The sequence below is a fragment of the Branchiostoma belcheri genome, unplaced genomic scaffold (assembly GCF_001625305.1).
Source record: "Branchiostoma belcheri isolate BF01 breed outbred unplaced genomic scaffold, Haploidv18h27 scaffold70, whole genome shotgun sequence".
Taxonomy (NCBI): Eukaryota; Metazoa; Chordata; class Leptocardii; order Amphioxiformes; family Branchiostomatidae; genus Branchiostoma; species Branchiostoma belcheri.
The window spans coordinates 375,163-396,077 of NW_017804354.1; the positions used below are offsets into that span (position 1 = coordinate 375,163).

At 40.7% G+C, this 20,915-nt stretch overlaps 1 protein-coding gene across 1 annotated transcript in view; it reads left to right on the forward strand.

The window, feature by feature from the left end:
* The first annotated feature begins 497 nt into the window (after window positions 1-497).
* The window catches only part of LOC109484839 (E3 ubiquitin-protein ligase rnf213-alpha-like), a 48,570-nt gene continuing 28,152 nt past the window's right edge, over window positions 498-20,915 (forward strand). Inside the window, exons 1-34 of the mRNA XM_019788197.1 lie at window positions 498-861; window positions 1,293-1,391; window positions 1,506-1,622; window positions 1,783-1,966; window positions 2,661-3,008; window positions 3,121-3,779; window positions 4,122-4,281; window positions 4,728-4,945; window positions 5,278-5,424; window positions 6,017-6,178; window positions 6,588-7,453; window positions 7,687-7,811; window positions 7,913-7,990; window positions 8,958-9,067; window positions 9,222-9,357; window positions 9,841-10,033; window positions 10,416-10,659; window positions 10,773-10,910; window positions 11,001-11,121; window positions 11,664-11,835; window positions 12,690-12,858; window positions 13,098-13,231; window positions 13,842-14,036; window positions 14,464-14,592; window positions 15,187-15,316; window positions 16,100-16,338; window positions 16,576-16,658; window positions 17,561-17,694; window positions 18,681-18,767; window positions 18,898-19,035; window positions 19,430-19,590; window positions 19,765-19,993; window positions 20,382-20,552; window positions 20,685-20,872. Of these exons, the coding sequence (XP_019643756.1) occupies window positions 532-861; window positions 1,293-1,391; window positions 1,506-1,622; window positions 1,783-1,966; window positions 2,661-3,008; window positions 3,121-3,779; window positions 4,122-4,281; window positions 4,728-4,945; window positions 5,278-5,424; window positions 6,017-6,178; window positions 6,588-7,453; window positions 7,687-7,811; window positions 7,913-7,990; window positions 8,958-9,067; window positions 9,222-9,357; window positions 9,841-10,033; window positions 10,416-10,659; window positions 10,773-10,910; window positions 11,001-11,121; window positions 11,664-11,835; window positions 12,690-12,858; window positions 13,098-13,231; window positions 13,842-14,036; window positions 14,464-14,592; window positions 15,187-15,316; window positions 16,100-16,338; window positions 16,576-16,658; window positions 17,561-17,694; window positions 18,681-18,767; window positions 18,898-19,035; window positions 19,430-19,590; window positions 19,765-19,993; window positions 20,382-20,552; window positions 20,685-20,872 (6,794 nt within the window). The 5' untranslated portion in view covers window positions 498-531. The remainder of the gene's footprint in view (window positions 862-1,292; window positions 1,392-1,505; window positions 1,623-1,782; window positions 1,967-2,660; window positions 3,009-3,120; window positions 3,780-4,121; window positions 4,282-4,727; window positions 4,946-5,277; window positions 5,425-6,016; window positions 6,179-6,587; window positions 7,454-7,686; window positions 7,812-7,912; window positions 7,991-8,957; window positions 9,068-9,221; window positions 9,358-9,840; window positions 10,034-10,415; window positions 10,660-10,772; window positions 10,911-11,000; window positions 11,122-11,663; window positions 11,836-12,689; window positions 12,859-13,097; window positions 13,232-13,841; window positions 14,037-14,463; window positions 14,593-15,186; window positions 15,317-16,099; window positions 16,339-16,575; window positions 16,659-17,560; window positions 17,695-18,680; window positions 18,768-18,897; window positions 19,036-19,429; window positions 19,591-19,764; window positions 19,994-20,381; window positions 20,553-20,684; window positions 20,873-20,915) is intronic.

The following is a 20,915-nucleotide window of genomic DNA, read 5'->3' on the forward strand; positions in this document are numbered from 1 at the left end:
GTTCCTGTCTGGACTTATTGGCTTTTAAACATTTCGCCAGAAAGTGCCCTGCAGTTCCAGAACAAGCTGCTAGGGGGCCCAAACTCATATGACTTCTTCCCAAGCACGAAAGCTACCTTCCATCAAAATTTCATGACCCTAGCATGTCCAGATCGCGAGATATCAAAACCGGAAGTTGCGCTGCAGTACCAAGGGAAGCCACTAGGGGGACCAAAATCTAATCATTTCCAGTTTTCGTCACACCCTACCAACACACCAAGTATGAAACCAATCCATCCAGGCGTTCTTGAGTTATCTTGTTGACCAACAGACGGACGGACGGACAGATAAACGCAACTGAATATATAACCTCCATGACACATTTCATGGAGGTAATGAATGAAGGCTTTTATTGTACATTTTTTGCCTCACTGTATCTTTGTAGTATGTACAATGATTCAATGTATCATTATGTTCGTTATGAAGTGTAATTTTGAGATTTCCTGAAATAGATTTCAAACTGACAAAGACCATGGCAGGGCAGTAGGCGACATGTGTTCCGTGTGTGAGTACTGCCTTGGCGTCATCATGGAGGAGAGTAAAGACCTGAGCCGCCGTTCCTTCGTGGTCTCTGCCGTTTCCATGGTTGCCTCGTGTATGCGACATGTGTCGACCGCGCTAACGTGCAAGAGGCAAGAATCGGAGGAAACAGATGTTGCAGATGCAACCAGAAAGGAGGCCATGGACAGGATTGCAAAATGCTACGAAAATACGTTGGAAGCAGTCCTTACATGGCTGAAGAGGCGACTTTCCAGTCCTATAGCCAGTTCAAATTGGCGTCAAGAATACGAAAGCGCTCTCTCATACCGAGAAGAGCCAGAGGTAATCAGAAACATTTGAATTTTCTAATGTAATCAGTAATATTTGTTTAATGTTTTAATGTAGTATGTGGGGTCGTGTGGCGTAACAGCAAAGTGCTCGACTCGGAACCAAGAGGTCCCGGGTTCGAGTCCTGACATGCCCCCGATCTTGTGTCGTTGGGGCAGGTACTTCACACGACTTTCGTCAAGAAAAATTCTAGTGAAAATGATTATTGTCCTGTCCTGTATCCCACGTGTATTGTATTGTTACAATTTCAATAAATCATGTTCTAATATATGATCAGTACATAGGCCTAGTGTGTACAAATCATCTTGTTTTGAAACAGATTGTACAGTGGAACTTCCAGGAGGAATATATTCAGCAGTACTGTGTTTTGGAAAAATCATACACCACATGTATTATATTATTAGCATTATCTGCTTTTCGTGAAGGTTTGGAGCCAACTCGCGGGCATCACATTTGGGGAGGAAGAAGTCGACGCAAAATGGAGACAGTCTCTGGCAGACAGACTTAATGAAAGGATCAAGCAGGTCGGCACTTTTTGTTTTTCCACTATCTCTATGACCTTTCATTAAAAACAACAACAACAACAAAACGAGTTACATAATCATCACTTGACATAGACATTGTGATGTTGGTTGCAGGTTCGTCCGGTCTACCAAGCAGAGTTGTTCTGTCAGCTTGACCTAGAGAAACTGGAAAGTGTGATCGCGGAATGCTTCACTAACGCCGCATTCACAGCCGTAGAGAGTCTGTGCCAGGTAAGCAATAATTTGGCGAAACAATATGACAGCACATACAGCTATGGTACATATGTACGTGTTTTAGACCTTGTCGTCCTTCATTAGCACTGCAGCTTCTAAAATGTATTTGCCCCTGTCTACATAACGTTTGTACCAACTTTACTCTTTCTCTATGTAGACTAAACAGGAGTGTGAGTTTCTGAATCGAATCGCAACCTATTCACCAGCAGCAACGAAATACGGAAAACTCTTCTCTATCGTGTTGCGAAGGACATGGCAGCTTATCGACGAAAGGTGTGAAACATCACTTTTGCGACATTTGTTGACTTGGCAACCATTCCTTGGATTCTTTAAGATGTACGGTAAGTAAGCCCCGTTTTTTTATGTGACATTATCCATAAATAATTTCATCAAGTTAGTGAATAATTGAATAGTAAAGTTATTTCTTCACAACCAGTTGTTTAACTAGAGCCGACGTTTTAATGACCATCTGTCATCTTCATCAGGGCAATTCAGGACATCAGTCATAATCGCCCTAATGAAGATGAATAAGGAACAATATTTGCTTTATACATAAGTGTGATACTGAGTTGTGGGATTATGATAACAAACCTGCCCTCATTTCGAGAACAGTTGGAGTACTAGCGCCCATATTCACGTGTCTGCAATGTTTTCAAAAATTCTAACGACCTTAAATCGGAAAGAATATATTGACTCATATTCTGACTTACTTGTACTCATTACTTCCCCTAGTCTGGTATTCCGTTTCGTGGCATCATTTTGTGCAAAAGCTAATGGACGATGGACGTACATTTCTGCATCAATGAGCATATTTAAATTTTTAAAAGATCTTAGCATCATGGATGCTTTAAACGATTCTAAGCATCAACAAACATGACAACAACACTTCCCTATTATTAACAAATTTAGTGTTATTCAAAATACTTTTATGGACTTTGTAAACCAAAACCAATGTCACTTTTGTTAGGGTTGCTCATGTATGTTGCTAATTCTGACAAAGCAGAGTACTAACAGCCGTAACGTTTTTTTTAAAAGCTGGAGCATCAGTTTTGAAAGAAAAGCTTGATGAAGATTGCCAAGAAATGATCGTTGTGGCTATTTCAAAACTTGAAGATGTGGAAAGGAAGTTATTGGATGGAACCATCTCCGTGGAAGAGTTAGAAATACTGAACAAGTTCAGCTGCCGGTTCCTTGAACTCAGCAAAATAATCACAGCGTACAACCAAGGTGGGGAAGAAAGTCAGGAGGCACAGCAACCAAACCCTTCCCGCGAGGGAATCGTCAACATTGTCCTCAGGCGCCGATGGGGCGAACTCGAAGCATTCAAGGAAGAACGACGGCACTTGCAGAAGTTCCTGGGCATGTCTGAGATTATTGGTCCAGGTAAGTCTACTTCTGCTGTAGTTGTTGTAGTTGATTCCACGGTGAAATTTTTGTTGAATTATTAGAGGTTTGAGCTCATTGCATTTAATTACAAAGTGAACTTTGTGATTAGTCGACAGAACCTCGCTACAGGGGAACGTGGACGACATTGTTGACACCCTACCCGTCAGTCATCTCTGTGCTGCCGTTATTTATGATGACAAACAAACTACAGCAAACAACGAGGATCTGAAAGAAGAGCCAAAGGTCACATTCTTTGACCTCGCGCCACACGTCAAAGCAATACTGGGGCCAGTGGGACGACTTGAGAAAAGTGTCCTCTTCCACGCCATTTGGATGAAGCAGGCTGAAGAGGCTCGCGCCAGGATACGGAAACAAAGAGCCGCAGCACCTGATGAGTCACTGCACCTGCCTGAAGACACAGAGGAGCATGGGATTGTGCTCTCAATAGATCAGGTGGCCACGGACGTTTGCCAGCCAGCCCTTGAGGCGTGGGAGGCGCAGAGAGAACGCATAGAAACAGGAGAAATCACCTTAGAGGACGTCGATAAGTATTTCGGAGGCATAATGGGTAGCGAACAAGATTTGCAGCAAGAAATAGCGACGCTATCCGACCAGCCTAAAGCCTGTTGGGTGCAGGAGAGAACGGACCAGATCAGGCAGTATCACCTGCTCGGACAGTACATGGAGAAGGCTACTCGTGTCAATGATGTGAGGCAGACCTATCAGCTGACAGGAGACTTCAGCGCCGTGGAAACCTTACTGGACTCTGTGAGTAATTGTCCTGGTTTTGCAGCAGATGTGGATATAAATGGGAAATTGTCAAAATGTCAAGTATGAGACAATGAAGTTATGCAGAAATAAACACTTTCTTATTTCGCCAATTCTTACTTAGCTACATACACTTCAATTACCTTATAATGGTGACCTGCACTGCTGAGTAGCCTCCATCACTTAACGTTTAAGAATCTCTACTAAAGTGATGTCCGTTAAGTGTAAAAAAAGCAGCATTTGGCTTCTTGTTATCACTAAACTTTCTTCGAAAGAGACTGAGATACACAATATCCTGTTCTACAACAAATGCATCATTCTAAAATATGTTCCCTTTCATAGAGAAATGCATCCTTCAAAATGCGCCCATTGAGATCTATTGACGACACTGTCTTCCAAGCTGCTTCGGTTCTCGCTGAGTTGACAGAAGCCACTTCAGATGCGCTCAATGCCTTCGTTCTGTCCAAACCTTTGGTGGAGTGGATGCGGGTACACACTAAAGGTATGGGGTTATATTAGTGTCGTTGTTATCATTTCCAGAACGGAATGTTGTTTGGGCGGCGCTGGTCTAGGGGAAGTTTGTATCTCGTCCTCAGCAGCAAGGATTGACAGGGGTGTGACCCAGAATGCCCTGGGTGACAGTATGTTGTATAAGGGTCGATAGGAATGTGTAATGTGTAAAAATCATGGTTTGAAACATACACCGGAGCAAGTTATGTCATCAAGTCGTATGAGTAGTAATCCATTCTTTGATGTAATTCGATCGAGTGTTTCCAATACATCCACAGATATCCAAACCACTTCCCAAAAACAAGTCCAAAATCTATTTCCTTGAGAATTTACAACTACACTCTACATTATCTCACAACATGGCACTGATTTATACATAGTGAACATGCAATATGTGAAATATGTACTCCAACATCTGATATCTTTTCACATTCGCAGACACAAAGGAGCTGAAGGTATTTGCTGATCTAGCCAGTATATCGGCAGGAGAGACAGACATAGAGATCGACAGGGTGAACATGCTGCTCTCAGCAGGTATAGGATACGGGCCTCTGATCTACGACCTCAAAGAAGACGCTGGCTTTACTGAAATGATGCAGTCTGCTCAAAAGCTGGATACATATCTAACACAGGACCCAAGCCTGCCAAAGAAATTGGTTAGTATCTCGTCCCATGTGATGCTCTACGTTCTACAGTTTTGATGGGCTAAAATCTACATTTTGTAGCGTGAATATACCACTAGACGGAAAGTTGCTCTACTAGCACATCGGTAGTGGTTAAAAGAGAATACTGATAACTTTTATCTGTAGCCAGTCAGTTGCTGCCGTTTGTTACTGAAGGGAGAGTCCGATTATGGTTTTGCAATATTGTTTGTACAAATGCTGTCAGGCGGTACTATGTGGGAGCTGCAACCTGTGGAATTTAGGTGAAAAAAGTATCCTGCTGTCAACAGGACCAATATTGAACTTATCCATTACTGTCTTTATAGCGCGACATGAAGAACCATTTGTCGTGGCTTGCGCACGTCCAAGAGTCACATGGATCCGTAGAAAAGTCTTCCCTCTCACAAGCAGAGGCAATTAATGCCAGGGGCATCTACGAGATTGGTCACATTACCCAACCAAGAGATGTACACGTATGTATGCCTTGTTGTTCCAAACAGACTTCATAAAATTATACCCGACGTACATTTTGTAAGGTCATTATTATCATGCCAAGATGACTCGTGTAGAGGAATCCACCCCTTACCTCCAGTGTTTCACGCGATGCCCCTCCATCTTATACACGGTCTCCCGCTTCATCTTCTCAACTCTCTTGGTGTAATGTACTCTAACATAATGTTATGAATAACTTAAACTGTTCTCCAACTCAAAATTTGACTCACCAGACATTTTCGACAGAATCACTCAGTCTTCCTCAGCTATCTGACCCAAATGTTGTGGACACGTGATTTTTCCCATGTGTGACGTCAGCAAAGGGTCAAAGGTTGTCTGAAGTCGATATCGCCCCCCGTCCCGGTTGAGCGATGGTTGAAGTGCCCTGATGTATATGGCCTCTTTTATGTCTCTCTTGAAGTAATCCTGTTCGGTATAATAATGTTAAGTTATTCATAATGTAATTTACCAACTCAGATGAACTTTCATGCTGTCATAACATAATGTTCTGGATTCAAATCCAGTAATAGATTTGATAACAAAACTGCATTTTTTTTAAAATATCATAATCAGGAACCACTAGATAGCGTCGTTACATTGCGACTCAGCCAGGCCGATGGTGACACTGACGATCGGCACTACAGTGTCAGTAACTTAAAGACGCTGCAGAGCAAACTCATGCTGATTGCGGGGACAGCCGACAAAGGGAAAGAAGAGGTGGAAAAGTTCGTCGAGGTACGATGATTATAAAAACCTTAATATTAAATATCCAGTCCCAAATTGTTGAATACAACGATGGCTTGGTCTGCAGTGTAAAAAAAAAAACACTAAAATCTAAATACAATAAAATACTCTTGTACAATTTTTTTTCTAACGGCCTCTTCGCTCTTTTTCAAAATACGCGTTGACCCAAAACTACAAAGTTTAACTTTGTCCATTATATGATCAATTGTGCTCTAAGACAAGTATTTGGATACACTTTGGTTCGGCGCTTTCGTACAAACGTTGTCTGATTGAATCATTACATTGGCTGTGGTGTGACGCAGTGACAATATCATTTATATTTATGTTATCACTGTATCAATAATGTTGGTTGAACGCGGCAGCTCTCAGTCTTATTTAAATGATATGGATTTATCTGCAGGTATTCAATGGCGTCAGCCGTCTTGGAAATGTGTACCTCCGTCTGCGCAGAACTGGCTCAGTGCTCTTCGACAGGTGGACATGCCTTCTATTCTGCAATCCCGAGAGGAAAGTCAAAGCTATCATCGACTTTGGCTTTGGGTCGTCAACTCTTTCCGGAACAGAGGAAGACCTTGTAACAGAGGTCACTAATCTAGCAAAGTTCATGGAGTCCTGCCTGCAAGGCTGGCTTGAGTTTGTAGACTTTAAAAGAGGTGTATATCCTGAACTCAACAACTTCACTACCGAGCAAATCGTGGTTCTTCGGAGGCAGCTTGCAAACGCTCTGAATGGCGAAGTGGCATCGTCACAAGCAATCTTGTTGCTGGACAGCGTCAAGACTCTCTGCACGGCGAATGACGTCCAAGAAGCCTTCTCCATGATAGACCTGGATGATGATGAGATGGCTGATGACACTGGCCGCGGATCTCCCGAAGATGAAGACCAAGACGCCGCACCTGGCATGGCAGGGCCGAATCGAGAGACACTCCTAAGAGAACTTCGCAATTGTGTTCCAGACCTTTCAGACGACATGGCTGAAGCTGCACTTAAAGTCTCCCAAAGGGGAAATTTCAATGACACCCTTGATGAAGCCATCGATTGGTGCATCAAAAACTACGGCAACGACGAATTAGTTCAAGAGATTCTTGAACATAAGGAAGACACAACAAATCTGAAAGAACAAGAGTCAGCTGAAGCAAATCTAGAACAGGACGAAGAACGACATGATCACGGCAGAAACGTTCCAAGGTTTTCTCCTCTGACAAGCATGCTTTCCCAGGGTGACCTAACCAGCAGTCTTGTCACGGCAGCCAAAGACAAAAATGAGTGAGTAAAGTCCTTTGTCATTTCCGATTTAAAAAGTCCCTGGTTATAAAAATAATAGTTAGTCCACTTGTTTCCCTTAGAATTTCTTTTATGTGTTAGAATTAGATCCACCAACTACACCTTTTCACACATCATAATTATAAATGGGTCCACTGATAACTGGGTCAATAATAATAGAAGAATTATACTTAAAAAGTGCCATACTAACCAAATGCATGTATGATTTCTAACAGGACTCTTGTGGAAAAAGTCACCGAGATTTGGCACCAGTACTTGAAGTCAACCCAGTTTGAGAACATGAAAGAGTATTTGAGCTTGGAAACTCTTGGCCGTATTCTACAGGCACTGCGCACTAATGGTATGTCATGTCTATTGGTGAACATTCTTTGTTTTTTTTTCACACGCCTTACTTTTATCGCATTTTAATGTACTGACTCAATACGTATACTTGGCTTTCAGAGCACACTTCACAGAGGAGACCATGGCCAGAGACATATTTGAAAGAGGGTGTCCCGAATTTAATCATCTGTCCTGCAGGTATGTAAATATACATTCTGCTGTAACAGGTATGAGGAGAAAATGATCATTGTTTGTTTTAATTACGGACAACATACACCGTTAGCCTGGGTTCCATCCTGATTAGTTTACGTCCGCTCCCACAGTCGCTGGTTGGTAAACTAACCAGGATGGAACCCAGGGTAATACACCGTCACATGCAGCCGATTTAAAAACATATCAAAGTTACTGTCATTCCTGTATGTCATAATGTCGCTCGTAGATATGGCATGTTTATTGACTAATTAGTGGCTAATTTTAGATGGTCAGGTTTATCTTTTTCGGTTGTTGTTAGTACTTGAAATGGAGGAGTGCCTTATCTTGCAGTATGTCATTGTAAGACAGACGCATTGGTTTTAGAACACCTGCGTCTTGTATGCAATATAATTGTTACGTATCAGAGGACAACGTTCTGCCGGAAGGTTCAGCGTCTCTGTTTCAATCAATCAATCAATCAATCAATCAATCAATCAATCGATCGATCGATCAATCAATCGATCGATCGATCGATCGATCGATCAAATTGTTTATCTGTGAAAACAAACCTGTGTCTTGCGGTACAATTTGATTTCTTAACAGTTCTGGCATAACAAATTAAAATTGATAAGTTATTCAATAAAATCCATATCATTACACATTAATTACCTAAAAATAACAGTTTAAAGGTCAACATTAAAACAATCTATTAAAGACATATATGAAATACCAACATTTACAGTATTATACAAGGTAAAACAATACTGGAGGAAAGACTAAACATCCTAGTTGACCACCAAAATATAGTTATGAAAAGTTGTATGGGCAAATTACATCACTTAAATAAATGATACATTTCCGCAGCACTCACAAACAACTCGTGTTGCCAATGATGGAGAGTTAGTGTCAATTAAGAACATGAATTGTACGTTCTTGTGACTAAAGTCCACTTTTACATTTATTTGATACCTAGGTGACATGTTACGAACAGTGTTGTCCCTGTATTTGCACGGAGGCGTCGACCTGCCATTGCCGTCCTACCGTGAAGTACTCCTGTGTACACCGGAGACTACAGCAGAGGAGGTTAGAGTGCAAACGTTACAGTTTAAGTTTCGTTTATTTCTCTATTAATCATTGTATTTGTTTTTTTTTCCTAATTGATAAAAGTAAAGGAAAGGTCTTTGGCCTCATTGGCACCAGTAGCCACAAAAGTAATCATTCTTTTTATCATGTCTAGATCGTGTTACTCTGGAAAAGAGCCACTACTGACGAAACAGGAAGAATATTCTGCTTGGTCAACATCGATCAGCTGGACCATGACGTCAGCGTTAAAGCTGAGGAGGAACGGGCAAAGCTGATGCAGCGTCACACAAGTATGATTCGTTCTCATAGTCAGGCATTTAATGAGGAGACACATGTATAACAAGAAATTAAAACTTTAAGTTATACAACCCTCCCCCATGTCAACTGGCTCCCAGCTAGATTCTGAGATCTTTCACCTCCTCTCAAAACAATACGTGGTCGGTCGTGCGGCATAACGGGTGAATGCTCCATTTCTTGTCATTCAAAAAAAAAAAAAGACAATACTTGCATGATGTGTTTTGCTTGTGTCTTCCTTTTGTGTTTTGTTGTCTTACAACTATTTCTCATTATTTTCTTACTATTGTATTTCATAAAGGGTTTCTTCGCAATAGTATATATATATACATACGTGCATATATGAGTTTGCATATTTACGGTATACACTGGACTACAAGCAAAACAACGGAACAGCATTGATGTGAAGCAATGCTTTGAATCTTTTCAAGTTACTTCATTCCTACATTTCCCCATACACGTGTTTGTTTTTATGTCAGGGTGTCACTTGGTTCTAACATGTGCCAGTGAGAAGCAGCACCAGTCCTACATAGCGACAGCCCTTGAACAGTACCGGGTACAGCAAGTCATGTGCTGTCCACTTAGCGATATCCAATCATATCTGTCAATGCAACTTGTTGAGAACCGTTCCATAAATGACACCGAACCTGCAAGTGGACTTGACTACCAAAGGTATGACTTGAAACCTAAAAGATGCTAGGAGACAGGTATTTCTTTTTACACAACCGGTAAATTCTCACCTTGCTGACGTTTCCGTGTCTGTCAGACACCTTCTTCAGAGCTTCTGACTGGAGTACTGAAGAAGGTGTCTGACAGACACCGGAACGTCAGCAAGGTGAGAATTTACCGGTTGTGTAAAAAGAAATACCTCTCTCCTAAGTTCTACCAACCTGATGAAATTTTTTTCGGAACTAAAAGATGCTAATTTGTATCTATTCCATGCATGATTTCTAGTTGTTTTCTTGTTGTTTTTTTGTCTTGACTATGTTCTTGTTGTTGTTTTTTGTTTCACTGTTAATGATGTTAATCATGCGTCATCGCTCTTATTGCCTAGGAGCTCCGTTCGTGTGGTGTCATCAGACAGACCTGGTGTGGGGAAGTCCCTGTATGTCCAACGTCTTGCCGAGAAGCTACGGGTTAAAATGCGGTCGGCCAGACGACGTGCTTCATGTTATCTAAAGGTTCCGTTCCATGAGGCGGTCATCGATGTAGATGCCTTCCTATCGGCTCTGAACGAACAAGAGCAAAATCCCGAGAATCCCACGCCTACAATTATTCACCTCGACATGTCTCCACTGGTGGGTATTGAAATGTTTAATAAGAAGGGTTGCTTAGTTGGCAATGATAAAAATAACTAATCGTTTTACCTGCCCTTCAACACCATAATTATTTATGTTATTCACCTTAACAGGTGCGCAAGGGTTTGGACTATTTTCTTTTCAATCTGACTGTGCTCGGCCGAGTGATGGGGAAAGATGGCAAAGTCTGGTTGCGACTTCCGTGGGATCTGTACCTAATCGAGAGGACATTGGGCCCATCAGATGTCCAGGTCAGTGTCCGTCCGGTCTCTTTTACTTACGATTCTCCACGTTATCAAAAGTTATACGGAGAGCATTCTTGATCTTTGCTTATGTTGCAGATCGTTGAAACATCGAACAGCTGTTATGTGCCGTTTGTGGGATTTCTGCCCTCTGCTACTTGCCGGGCTCCGAATGAAATACTTGCCTTGGAAACAAACGTTGAGCAGAGAACAGCTGAAGGTATGTTATAGTCAAATGTATAATATATATAATAAATATAAGAAAGAGAGAGAGAGAGATTATTAGATAGATAGACAGATAGATTATAGATAGATAGATAGACAGATAGATAGATAGATAGATATTTATTAGATAGATAGATAGATAGATAGAGTATATGATGATGAATGGCAAACTTCTTTGATCACAACCGTTTATTTTTTTACGAGCCGACGTTTCGAGAGTGATGCGGTTTATTCCGCATCACTCTCGGTCCCAGCCCTCCTACGGGTTGGATCTTCGTCCGGCCTTCGGCCGAAAGGCGATCCGAACCTCGGTCGGGTTGGTACTTCGGGTGATACAGAATAAACCGTGTTGTATTCCATATATATTCGGTATTGTACATGTATGTGAAGTCCGGGAAGACTAGCGGTGTGCCCAAGTACTGGAAATTCTAATAGTCCTAAGTCTCAAGACTCAACACGTCTTGTTAACCTAACGCATTCTATATAAATAGCACCCTGTCGTTTAGAAAAATATATTTCACACTACATGTCCCTTAGAGTGTGGAGCCCAGGATCCTATCATGGATGCAACACTCTTCTCCACTGAGGAGTTCCAGAGACCTTATCACTATCTTCGGCACTGGGAGGCTGGGAAAGACTTAGACAACTTCACATTCATCCCCGGCTCCGTCAGTAACAACCATGCCGATTTTCTTAAGATTGTTCTACGGTACGTTTGTTTCCCTTAACCGATAAACAGCATTCTGTCAGGAATAAGTGGTGTGGGTTTTGTCCTCCTAGCTTGTTCTGGAACTGCAGGGGAGTTTCTGGCGATATCGCTTAAGGCAGATAAGTCCAAAAAGAAAAAATATTTTCATCATGTTTGGTATGTAGGTAGCTTATACTTATCATAGAGAGATGTAAATGAAGACTTAACTCGCATAATTTTAATTTTAAAAAGAGGAAATTCTGTAATTACAGTGTTTTACATAATAGTACTTTCATACATGTAATGCATGTAACCTACGGGAAGTGGAACATCAACAGATACCAATTATGCAAATAATAATCTAATTTGCATAATTGATATGAAAATTTTGTGATTTCCTAATGGTGAATGATGGGAATTTTATACCTTTTGACTTGTGTAAGTTAATTAAAGGTTAACATCACTATGCAATATTATGTTAATATAGAGGTCATTGGCATAATTAATTAGGACATGTTTACTTGAAATAATGCCAAAAGATAGGAATAAGCAAAATATTGTAAATTGAGTTTACAAAACCTCAAATCTAACTAGATTATGGTAATCATGACCTTATTTCCATAATCAATGAAACAACTCCCCCCAAAACATTAACATAAACTGTACATATTTCATGGAGGTATGAGTTCTCCGAATTCTTGTTGTCTGTTTACAACTTAAGATTTGCACGGTAGAACGTTTTCATCAGGTACAATCGGTGCAGCTCTGCACATTACCTGTTACATTTATCTTCGTATTTCTCCGAACATCTTTCTTCCAAAGCAAATTCTGCTTTACACAGTTTTCCCCTGACAAGAAATAAATTTCTGTTCCAGCCACTGCGGGATCAAGGATCCATCCTGGGCAGAACTGCGCCACTTCCTGTCCTTCCTGAATTACCAGCTAAGAGACTACGAGCAGTCCGTCTTCTGCCAAAAAGACCTCAGAGACAGCCTTCCTGGACTGAGAAAGTTTGTTGTCGACTTCATGATTATCATGTCCAAGGTTAGTAAAAAGTAAATAGAATTAAATCAAAGCACTATAATGTTGATTTCCACATTGAAATTGACCTGTCTACGTGTTACATCAACTACATCAATTTTCTATTCTGAAATCAATTCACATTTTGGCAGACTAAATTATCCGTAAAGTTCTGGCGCGAAAAAAAATGACGCCGTAAAATACACCATGTCCTTGAAATTAGGTTTAATTTCATGAAATGTTTAACAATCGAAACTTAACAGGACTTCGCGACTCGTTCCCTTGAGATGGCCGATGAAAGCCCGTCGTTCAAGGTGAATGATGCAGAGGCAGGTGACACAGAGGAAACAGTGGAGGAGCCTATTCAATACCACCTGCGTCGACGATGGGAAAACTGGTAGGAATGAAATAAATGTTCTTGGTTGATATACAATAAAGTACACAGTATTATCATCTTTCTTTCTTTCTTTCTTTCTTTCTTTCTTTCTTTCTTTTTTTCTTTCTTTCTTTCTTTCTTTCTTTCTTTCTTTCTTTCTTTCTTTGCAATGACAACAAATCAATACACAGGTTATCAACGCAGTATCGGACTGGTATTAGATTATCCACAAATAAAAACGTGGAGACAATGTACAGTACTATAATACATAATATAAGAAAAACCTAAGAAGACATACCTCCCTAGCAGCAATATGTGCAAAGAGTGGGGATACTAACTGAAAAGTTAGATATGAATGCAAGTTTAAAAGAATCAGGACAAAAGGTGGTTTCTGTAGTGAGCCTTGAATTGATTGAGAGTGGGAGAGTCGGTGATGTGTCTGGGTAGACTGTTCCAGAGCCGGGATGTGTAGGGGATAAAGCTGTTCTTGTAGATGTTGGTCCTACATCTATGGATGTGGAGGTGAACAAATATGTTACATTATATTCACACATGTCCATGTATGTAACCCATGGACGCACACATGAGTCCAACAAGTGACAATTGATAACTTTGTGACGTCTTTCTTCAGCCCACATCCATACCTGTTCTTCAACTCCGATCACCAAACGATGACGTTCCTCGGCTTTCATGTGGATGGAAATGGGAACATCAGGGACCCGACAAACAACAGGGTCCTGCAGCAAAACGTCATGGGAAAACCACTCCGGCAATGTTTGGATCTGCAGGGTGTAGATTTACAGGTCAACTTTGATAAGATGCAAAGGTAAGGTGATGTCAAACGTTGCATCTCGTAACAATTCAATTTCTTCAATTCAATATGGCCGGAAGACTAGATGATGTTTGCGGCTGAAATTGTTACACTTTACAACTGTGCATACATGACGCCATATCAATCATGTCATAGTTTTTGCATGTTCCATCATCCATTGCTTGTTTCTTTCTTTCTCTACTAACGTTTTGGCACCAAAGGCAATAATACTATACTATCAATTACATCATGTCCTTGTAACCAAATTGTAGAGGCACTTTAAGTAATATCTAACGACCAAAACGTCCCAGGACTTCGTGACTCGCTCCCATAAGTCTGCCGATGAAAGCCCGTCATTTATTTTCGTCAATTCAAGATGGCTATAATTTCTTGAACTACTTTCAATTGGTAAATGGCCTTTTTCTAATCTAATGTCATATAGGGCCGAGAAGATCAGGAAGCTACGTATGGTCATGGGGCTGGATAAAGGAGAATACTTCGACCCTGACGAGAGTTACGAGCTGACTACAGACAACGTGAAGAAAATCCTGGCAATTCACATGCGATTCAGGTAAGTCCCCAATTAATTGTGATGTTATGTTGAGTATGAAAATAACAACTCTCTTCTACTACTAAATCTCAAATGAAAATCAAGTTTGAACGATTTACCTGTTAATGACAAAACAACCAACGACGTTTTACTTGTGTCGTTCTCAGTATATCCTTTTGGCCGGAGCAGACATCTGTATCTGTATAGCCAGTATAACCGCCTTTCGGCGTAACACACCAGCTTCGTAGGCACGCGGCGCGTAGGAACGCGGCGCGTAGGAACTTCTAGCTCTAGACATTGTTTAAAGCTATCTATTGATAATGCCCCTACTGTACTTGGTGACAGTGAGTTCCACTCTGCGATAGTTCTAGGAAAGAATGAATTCTTGAACACCTCAATCCTTGGTTGATAACTCTGGTACTTGAATGCATGGCTATTTCTTGTTCTTTTCTGGGCTGGTATTAGGTACTTAGTAGTTGGGACATCCACCAGTTTATTAGTCATTTTGTACATCATGCATAGTCTGGACATCTTTCTTCTGTCTTCCAGTGAGGCCCACTGTAGGTTTCTTTTCATTTCCGTGACACTAGCACTAAGAGTTATACAATTTTTCAGATGTGACATCCCTGTTATCATAATGGGGGAGACAGGCTGTGGGAAAACACGCCTCGTGAGGTTCATGTGTGACCTACAGGCAGGACCACCAGCAAACAAAGACCGACCCAAGAATATGATTATCATGAAGGTTTGTACTTTGCATATCTATTATTACTTCCGGCACACAAGTATTGTTTTGGGTGGCACTCGTTTAGGTTACTTGCCTGGCAGAGGCGTAACAGTGCCCGTTTACGGTTTAGTGTTCTCGTCCTACCAGGTAGAATCGTTTGGGACGACCTATGTAGTTTTGTGTACCCTTATCTAAGGGTCAACTACTATCGTGTAGTCACTACTATTTTTGTTTTGTTTTGTCCGTACTACCATAAAACAGTGCACTCGTTTAGGATGAGGTTACATGTACCCCGTTTTTGGCAGCGAGTATTGGAAGTGAGTGGGCGGAGATAGGGATCTATTTATATAAGTTAGTTGATTTACAAGGTTGTGGCCCGGTATACCCGAGGTTCTAGAATGTGCTATGGGGTCGCAAGGGATGCAACTGGTCGGAGTAAAGCAGCGCACGAATTGAGGCGTATTTTTAATACACAATGTCGGCATAGCCTTTAAATTTTGGAACATAACGTGTTTTTATTGTGGTAGAGAACGAAAGAGGGGTACTTCTGCAGCGTCAAATATGTAAATATAACATTGAATTGCAAATTTTAAACAAAGTATTGTTCATGCTCGCAGCTGTAAATACATTATATATTATTATTGAAGTATCTGGTGGTGAATTGTTCTATTTTACATACGTATGTGAGTAACTACACGCACTTCAGCCCGACTATATCTAGCTGTGTTGTGAAAGAATGTACTTTGGTAATAGACATTGAGTAAGCAATTTTTATTTACATTGAATGTATTATTACACTAGATTCATGGAGGCGTGAGTGCAGAAGACATCATCCGTACAGTAACAATGGCACAGGAGCTTGCAATAGTTAACAGGCGCCAACACAACATTGAAACTGTACTTTTCCTCGACGAGGCCAACACGAGTGAAGCTATCGGGCTTATCAAAGAGATAATGTGCGATGGGACTGTGAATGGCAAGCCTCTGCCGGTTGGAGAAGAAAGTTTGAAGATAATAGCAGCTGTCAATCCCTATAGGCGGTAAGTACACGTAGTTCAAATTGATGCCTCCTAAACGTTTTTCAGTGAATAATTATGTGCATTACTTTAAAGTCAAAGTTTATTTGCTGTTCAAACGATTTATGTTCAGTATACCATATAGGATGCTTGAAAAATACTCTTACAAATGAATAAATTTGTACGGGCCGTTGCATTGGCATTAAGTTGAAAGTTTTGTAGTTTCACATGTAAGTAGTGATTGTTTTATTTTCACTTCAGGCACACGAAAACTATGATCCGACGTCTTGAGCAAGCTGGACTTGGCTACCATATCAGGGCGGAGCAAACAGAAGACAAACTTGGTACAATTACATGTAGTTTCTTACTACCAATAGGTTTCTTTTACCTTCGCCGAGAAGGTTATGTGTTAGGTACACCATATATGGTGGATGGATATTTTTAAACGGTTATGACCTAAGGAGCGGCGATGTATCTTTATGATACACATATTTCGTAGGTTGGGGCAACAAAGGCCAAGGTCAATCTTGGGTAATCTAGCGACCTTGTACGGTACTGCACTGCATGTACCGCTGATGTACATTGTTTTGATATCTCATGTTGTGCTCTTGATTTGGTATTGATTTTTAGAAGGACATAGGTGTTTGGGCAATGAGTATATGGGGTAGTTATCAGTGAGATAGCTTTTTTAGAACTACTGTAGGCCTTTATGATGAAACTTCGACAAGACAGTCTAGCGTTAGATGTTGTGACTGTGTTTTCATAAAACTTGTTAGTAGGCTGGAGTGGGAAATACGAAGGTCAAGCTCCATTATGGGCATTCTAGTGGCTTCATAATGTACGGCAGCAGCACTTCCAGTTTTGATATGTATCTGTAGTATAGTGGTCGTCCTGGAATCTAGATCAAGATACTTGAGGTACTGAAAGCAGGCCATATAGGCCATTATGATGCCAACCACCACCTTGATCTTTAATATCTCATTTAAGTACATGTATGCTATCTATCTATTCAAGTGCTGCTCCAATCACATATACCGTAAAAGGTTGATTTGAGCCGAAACACTCTGAAACGATACATTGCCATACATTGTACCAGGTGCAATTGTCGTGCAAAGTTCTTCGTTATAACTGAACTATAGAAAAACCAACACAAGTAACAAAAGACGAAGGTATAAGAAGGTGTTAGAAATATATTCATCTTATTAATCCAATATGACTACGCATAAATTTCACCTGTATTTTTTAGGCGTGATCCCAATGAGGCAGTTGGTGTACCGGGTACAGCCCCTTCCACCCAGTATGCTGCCCCTAGTTTGGGACTTTGGCCAGCTTAACAACCAAACCGAACGGCTGTACATTGAACAGATGGTCAAGAGATGCGTGAGTATCATAACATCTTTGTTCTGTTGATTTGTAAGGGTTTTCTGAAGAGTTTTTTTTTCTTAATCTAGATACCACAAGTTCTTCTGTCGTCGGGTATTGAGTTTTTTTTCGATCGAATGACACATAGACAGGAACATGGGCATAGTGGACACTGAACCAAATGCAATATCGCAGAGCTTTAGAGAAGCTAAAATTAAGCTGTATTTATCTAGGATGAAAATTGAATTCATTCCAGAAAGGAGAAACGGCAAACAATAAGAGTCCGTAGGCCGCGTATTAAATACTGCCTGGTCAATTGAGTACTTTCTTGCCGATTTAATACTATACTGCAGCTCCTCAAAGAACTGCTTGGAGATTAGTATTATAACCGCCCTGCGGCGTTACACAGTAGCTTCGCAGTCACGTGAATACTATTGTTATCTCCGTGCAGAAGGTCTTCCTCCAACTGGATACTCTTGCTCATGATCCTTTCAATGTACATATTTGAATTTTGGTATGTGGTCAGTTATTCAGCTTCCAAAGAAAGAAACCCCCACATCGTCAATGCTGCCACCAAAGGGTTCGGACTACCACGACAGAACCACCAGAAACAGAGACAAATATAGACCAATCAAATGCAGGACTGACCGACTCAGGAACTCCCCCATAGCGTACATTGTTCGCCTTTTAAATGCTTTATAAAATAGTTAATGTTTTTAAGGATCTCCGTATTGTTGTATTATTAAGCTTTTAAGTCCGTTTTATACTCGTATTATGGTAAAAATGTTAAATTTTATTATACACCAACGTTATTTGTTATACTTTATGTATAATAAGTGACGCTATGTTTTATCTTAATACGAGCTCTGAAAATGTTTGTAACGAATCCACAATTCAGCCCGCGGGCTGCAAGTGATTTGCATTTTAATAAACCATTCATCATCATCATCATCAAACATGTGGATTTCGGGCTTTTTTAAGTACATATTCCTGTCTATTCCTAGGTAACTGAAGACCGAATCCCCCCAGAAGCAACAGATGCTGTGACTGCGGTGTTGACAGCCTCTCAAGAATTCATGAGAAGGAAGAAGGTCTGCATTTTTCTGCACATTTTCACTTTATCCTTAAGTTTGTGTTGACTGTAGCTTCCTAAGAATTTCATGTCAGTGACATCTGTCTCTTTCAGGAGATATTTATTCACACATTTCCTGTCATTTTCAGGATGAGTGCAGCTTTGTGAGTCTACGTGACGTGGAGCGCACTCTCACAGTCATGTCCTGGTTTTTGCAAATGATGCCTGTCCTATCAGCCTTGATGAATGAGAAAATAGCTGACCAGACCCGAACCGACACTATTCAGGTAAGACTATATGTGTTGTTTGTTTATTTAATAATGATATGATCTGACATAACGGATACAATATACTACTGAATATGAACAAAAATATTATTTTGTGCCAAACTTCCGTTTGATTTATCTGTCACTATCAAGACAAACTCTTGGGAATGAAGTTTGAAATATTCTATGTATGTTTTTTTTTTAATTTAATTATGGAATTTGAATTCTTGGAGCATTTAGAACTGTTTGTAACTGTAGTTAATGGTAAGTAATATATCCTTGTCTATCTAGACTGATTGATTATGCGTGATTTGTTTGACACAGGTCTTTGCGTCCTTAAAGTATTTCGATTTTTGAAGTGGACAGTGTAACTTTGTTTCCCTTAAAATTAACACAAATGTTTTTTTCCCGTAAGGTAACCAATGTATGCCGAGCCCTGATCCTGGCACTTGGTGTGTGTTATCAAGCGCGCCTGGAAAAGCGAAACGACTACAGAAAGGCTGTCGCAAAGCATTTCATCGGGCAAATCTTCAATCTACCCAAGGGGGCAAAGACGATTGAGAAAGAAACTGAAATGTTGGTGTTGTACTTCATTGATTTCATGATGGTTAGATTGGTAGATAAAACCACGCTTACTCTAACAAATTATTATGTGATTGCTATCATTTACTATGTAACAAATCATTAATGTCTTCATTCAGTTATTAACAAATGTTGAACTGTTTAGTCAATAATACGTGTTCTTTATAGATGTCAAGATGTGTTCTTGGACCAACTGGACACCCTCCTGGCCCCAAACATTGCCAGAAATACTGCGCTAAAGGAGAATGTCTTCATGATGGTGGTCTGTATCGAGCTGCGGATCCCGCTGTTCCTTGTAGGGAAACCTGGCAGCTCAAAGTCGTTAGCAAAAAGCGTGGTTAGCGACGCCATGCAGGGCGACTCGGCCCCTTCGGATTTCTTCAGGAGAATGAAACAGGTTAACAAGGAAATAGTTACTGCATTTGTTTGCAAGTCACCTCTTTCCATCATGATTCAAATGTATTATCACTAAGTATGCAATTTTATATTCCTACACGGCGTGAATTTAAAGTGAGTAGACAAAGCGTTGATTCACTTTATTGACAGCATTGTGACCCTGCATGTTCTGGGTGGTAGGATTTAATATGGGTCATCAGGAAAATGTACTGTGTAATCATGGATCATAAACCATATGGGAGTAATTTACATCACACAATCGAATCAGCGATAATCCATTAATAATAATATAATTCGTGTTTTCCCGTATGTTCATACAATACCATACAGTTCCAATACATTCATGGATACCCAAAAGTCTGAAATACCCAATTTCTTGTTCACTCTAGGCCCACATGGTGTCCTTCCAGTGTAGCCCACTCGCTACACCAGAAAGTATCGTGAAGACCTTCCACCAGTGCAGCATGTTTCAACAGGACAAAGACCTCGTCAAGTTCGTCTCCGTCGTTGTCTTGGATGAAATTGGGCTTGCAGAGGACTCGCCGAAGATGCCACTGAAGGTAATCTTCCTTACTCATGAACATATCAAAAGAGTTCATGGTGCCACAAAGGGGTTATACATGTATGGAAATCTTACATCCTAAGTAGAGAAGGAAACTGAAGGCAATATTGTTTTCTTTTGCTGAATGTAGACGCTGCACGCCTTACTAGAAGAAGGTTATGTCGAGGAAAGTGGCGACGACGACCACACGAACCATCAGGAGCAGAAAGTCGCCTTTGTTGGAATCTCCAACTGGGCTCTCGACCCTGCTAAGATGAACAGAGGAATTTTCCTGTCCAGGGGAGTTCCAAACAATGACGATCTTAAGAAAAGTGCAAGGTAAATGTTAAATACAAAACAACTGATTTTGCAACTGGAATCA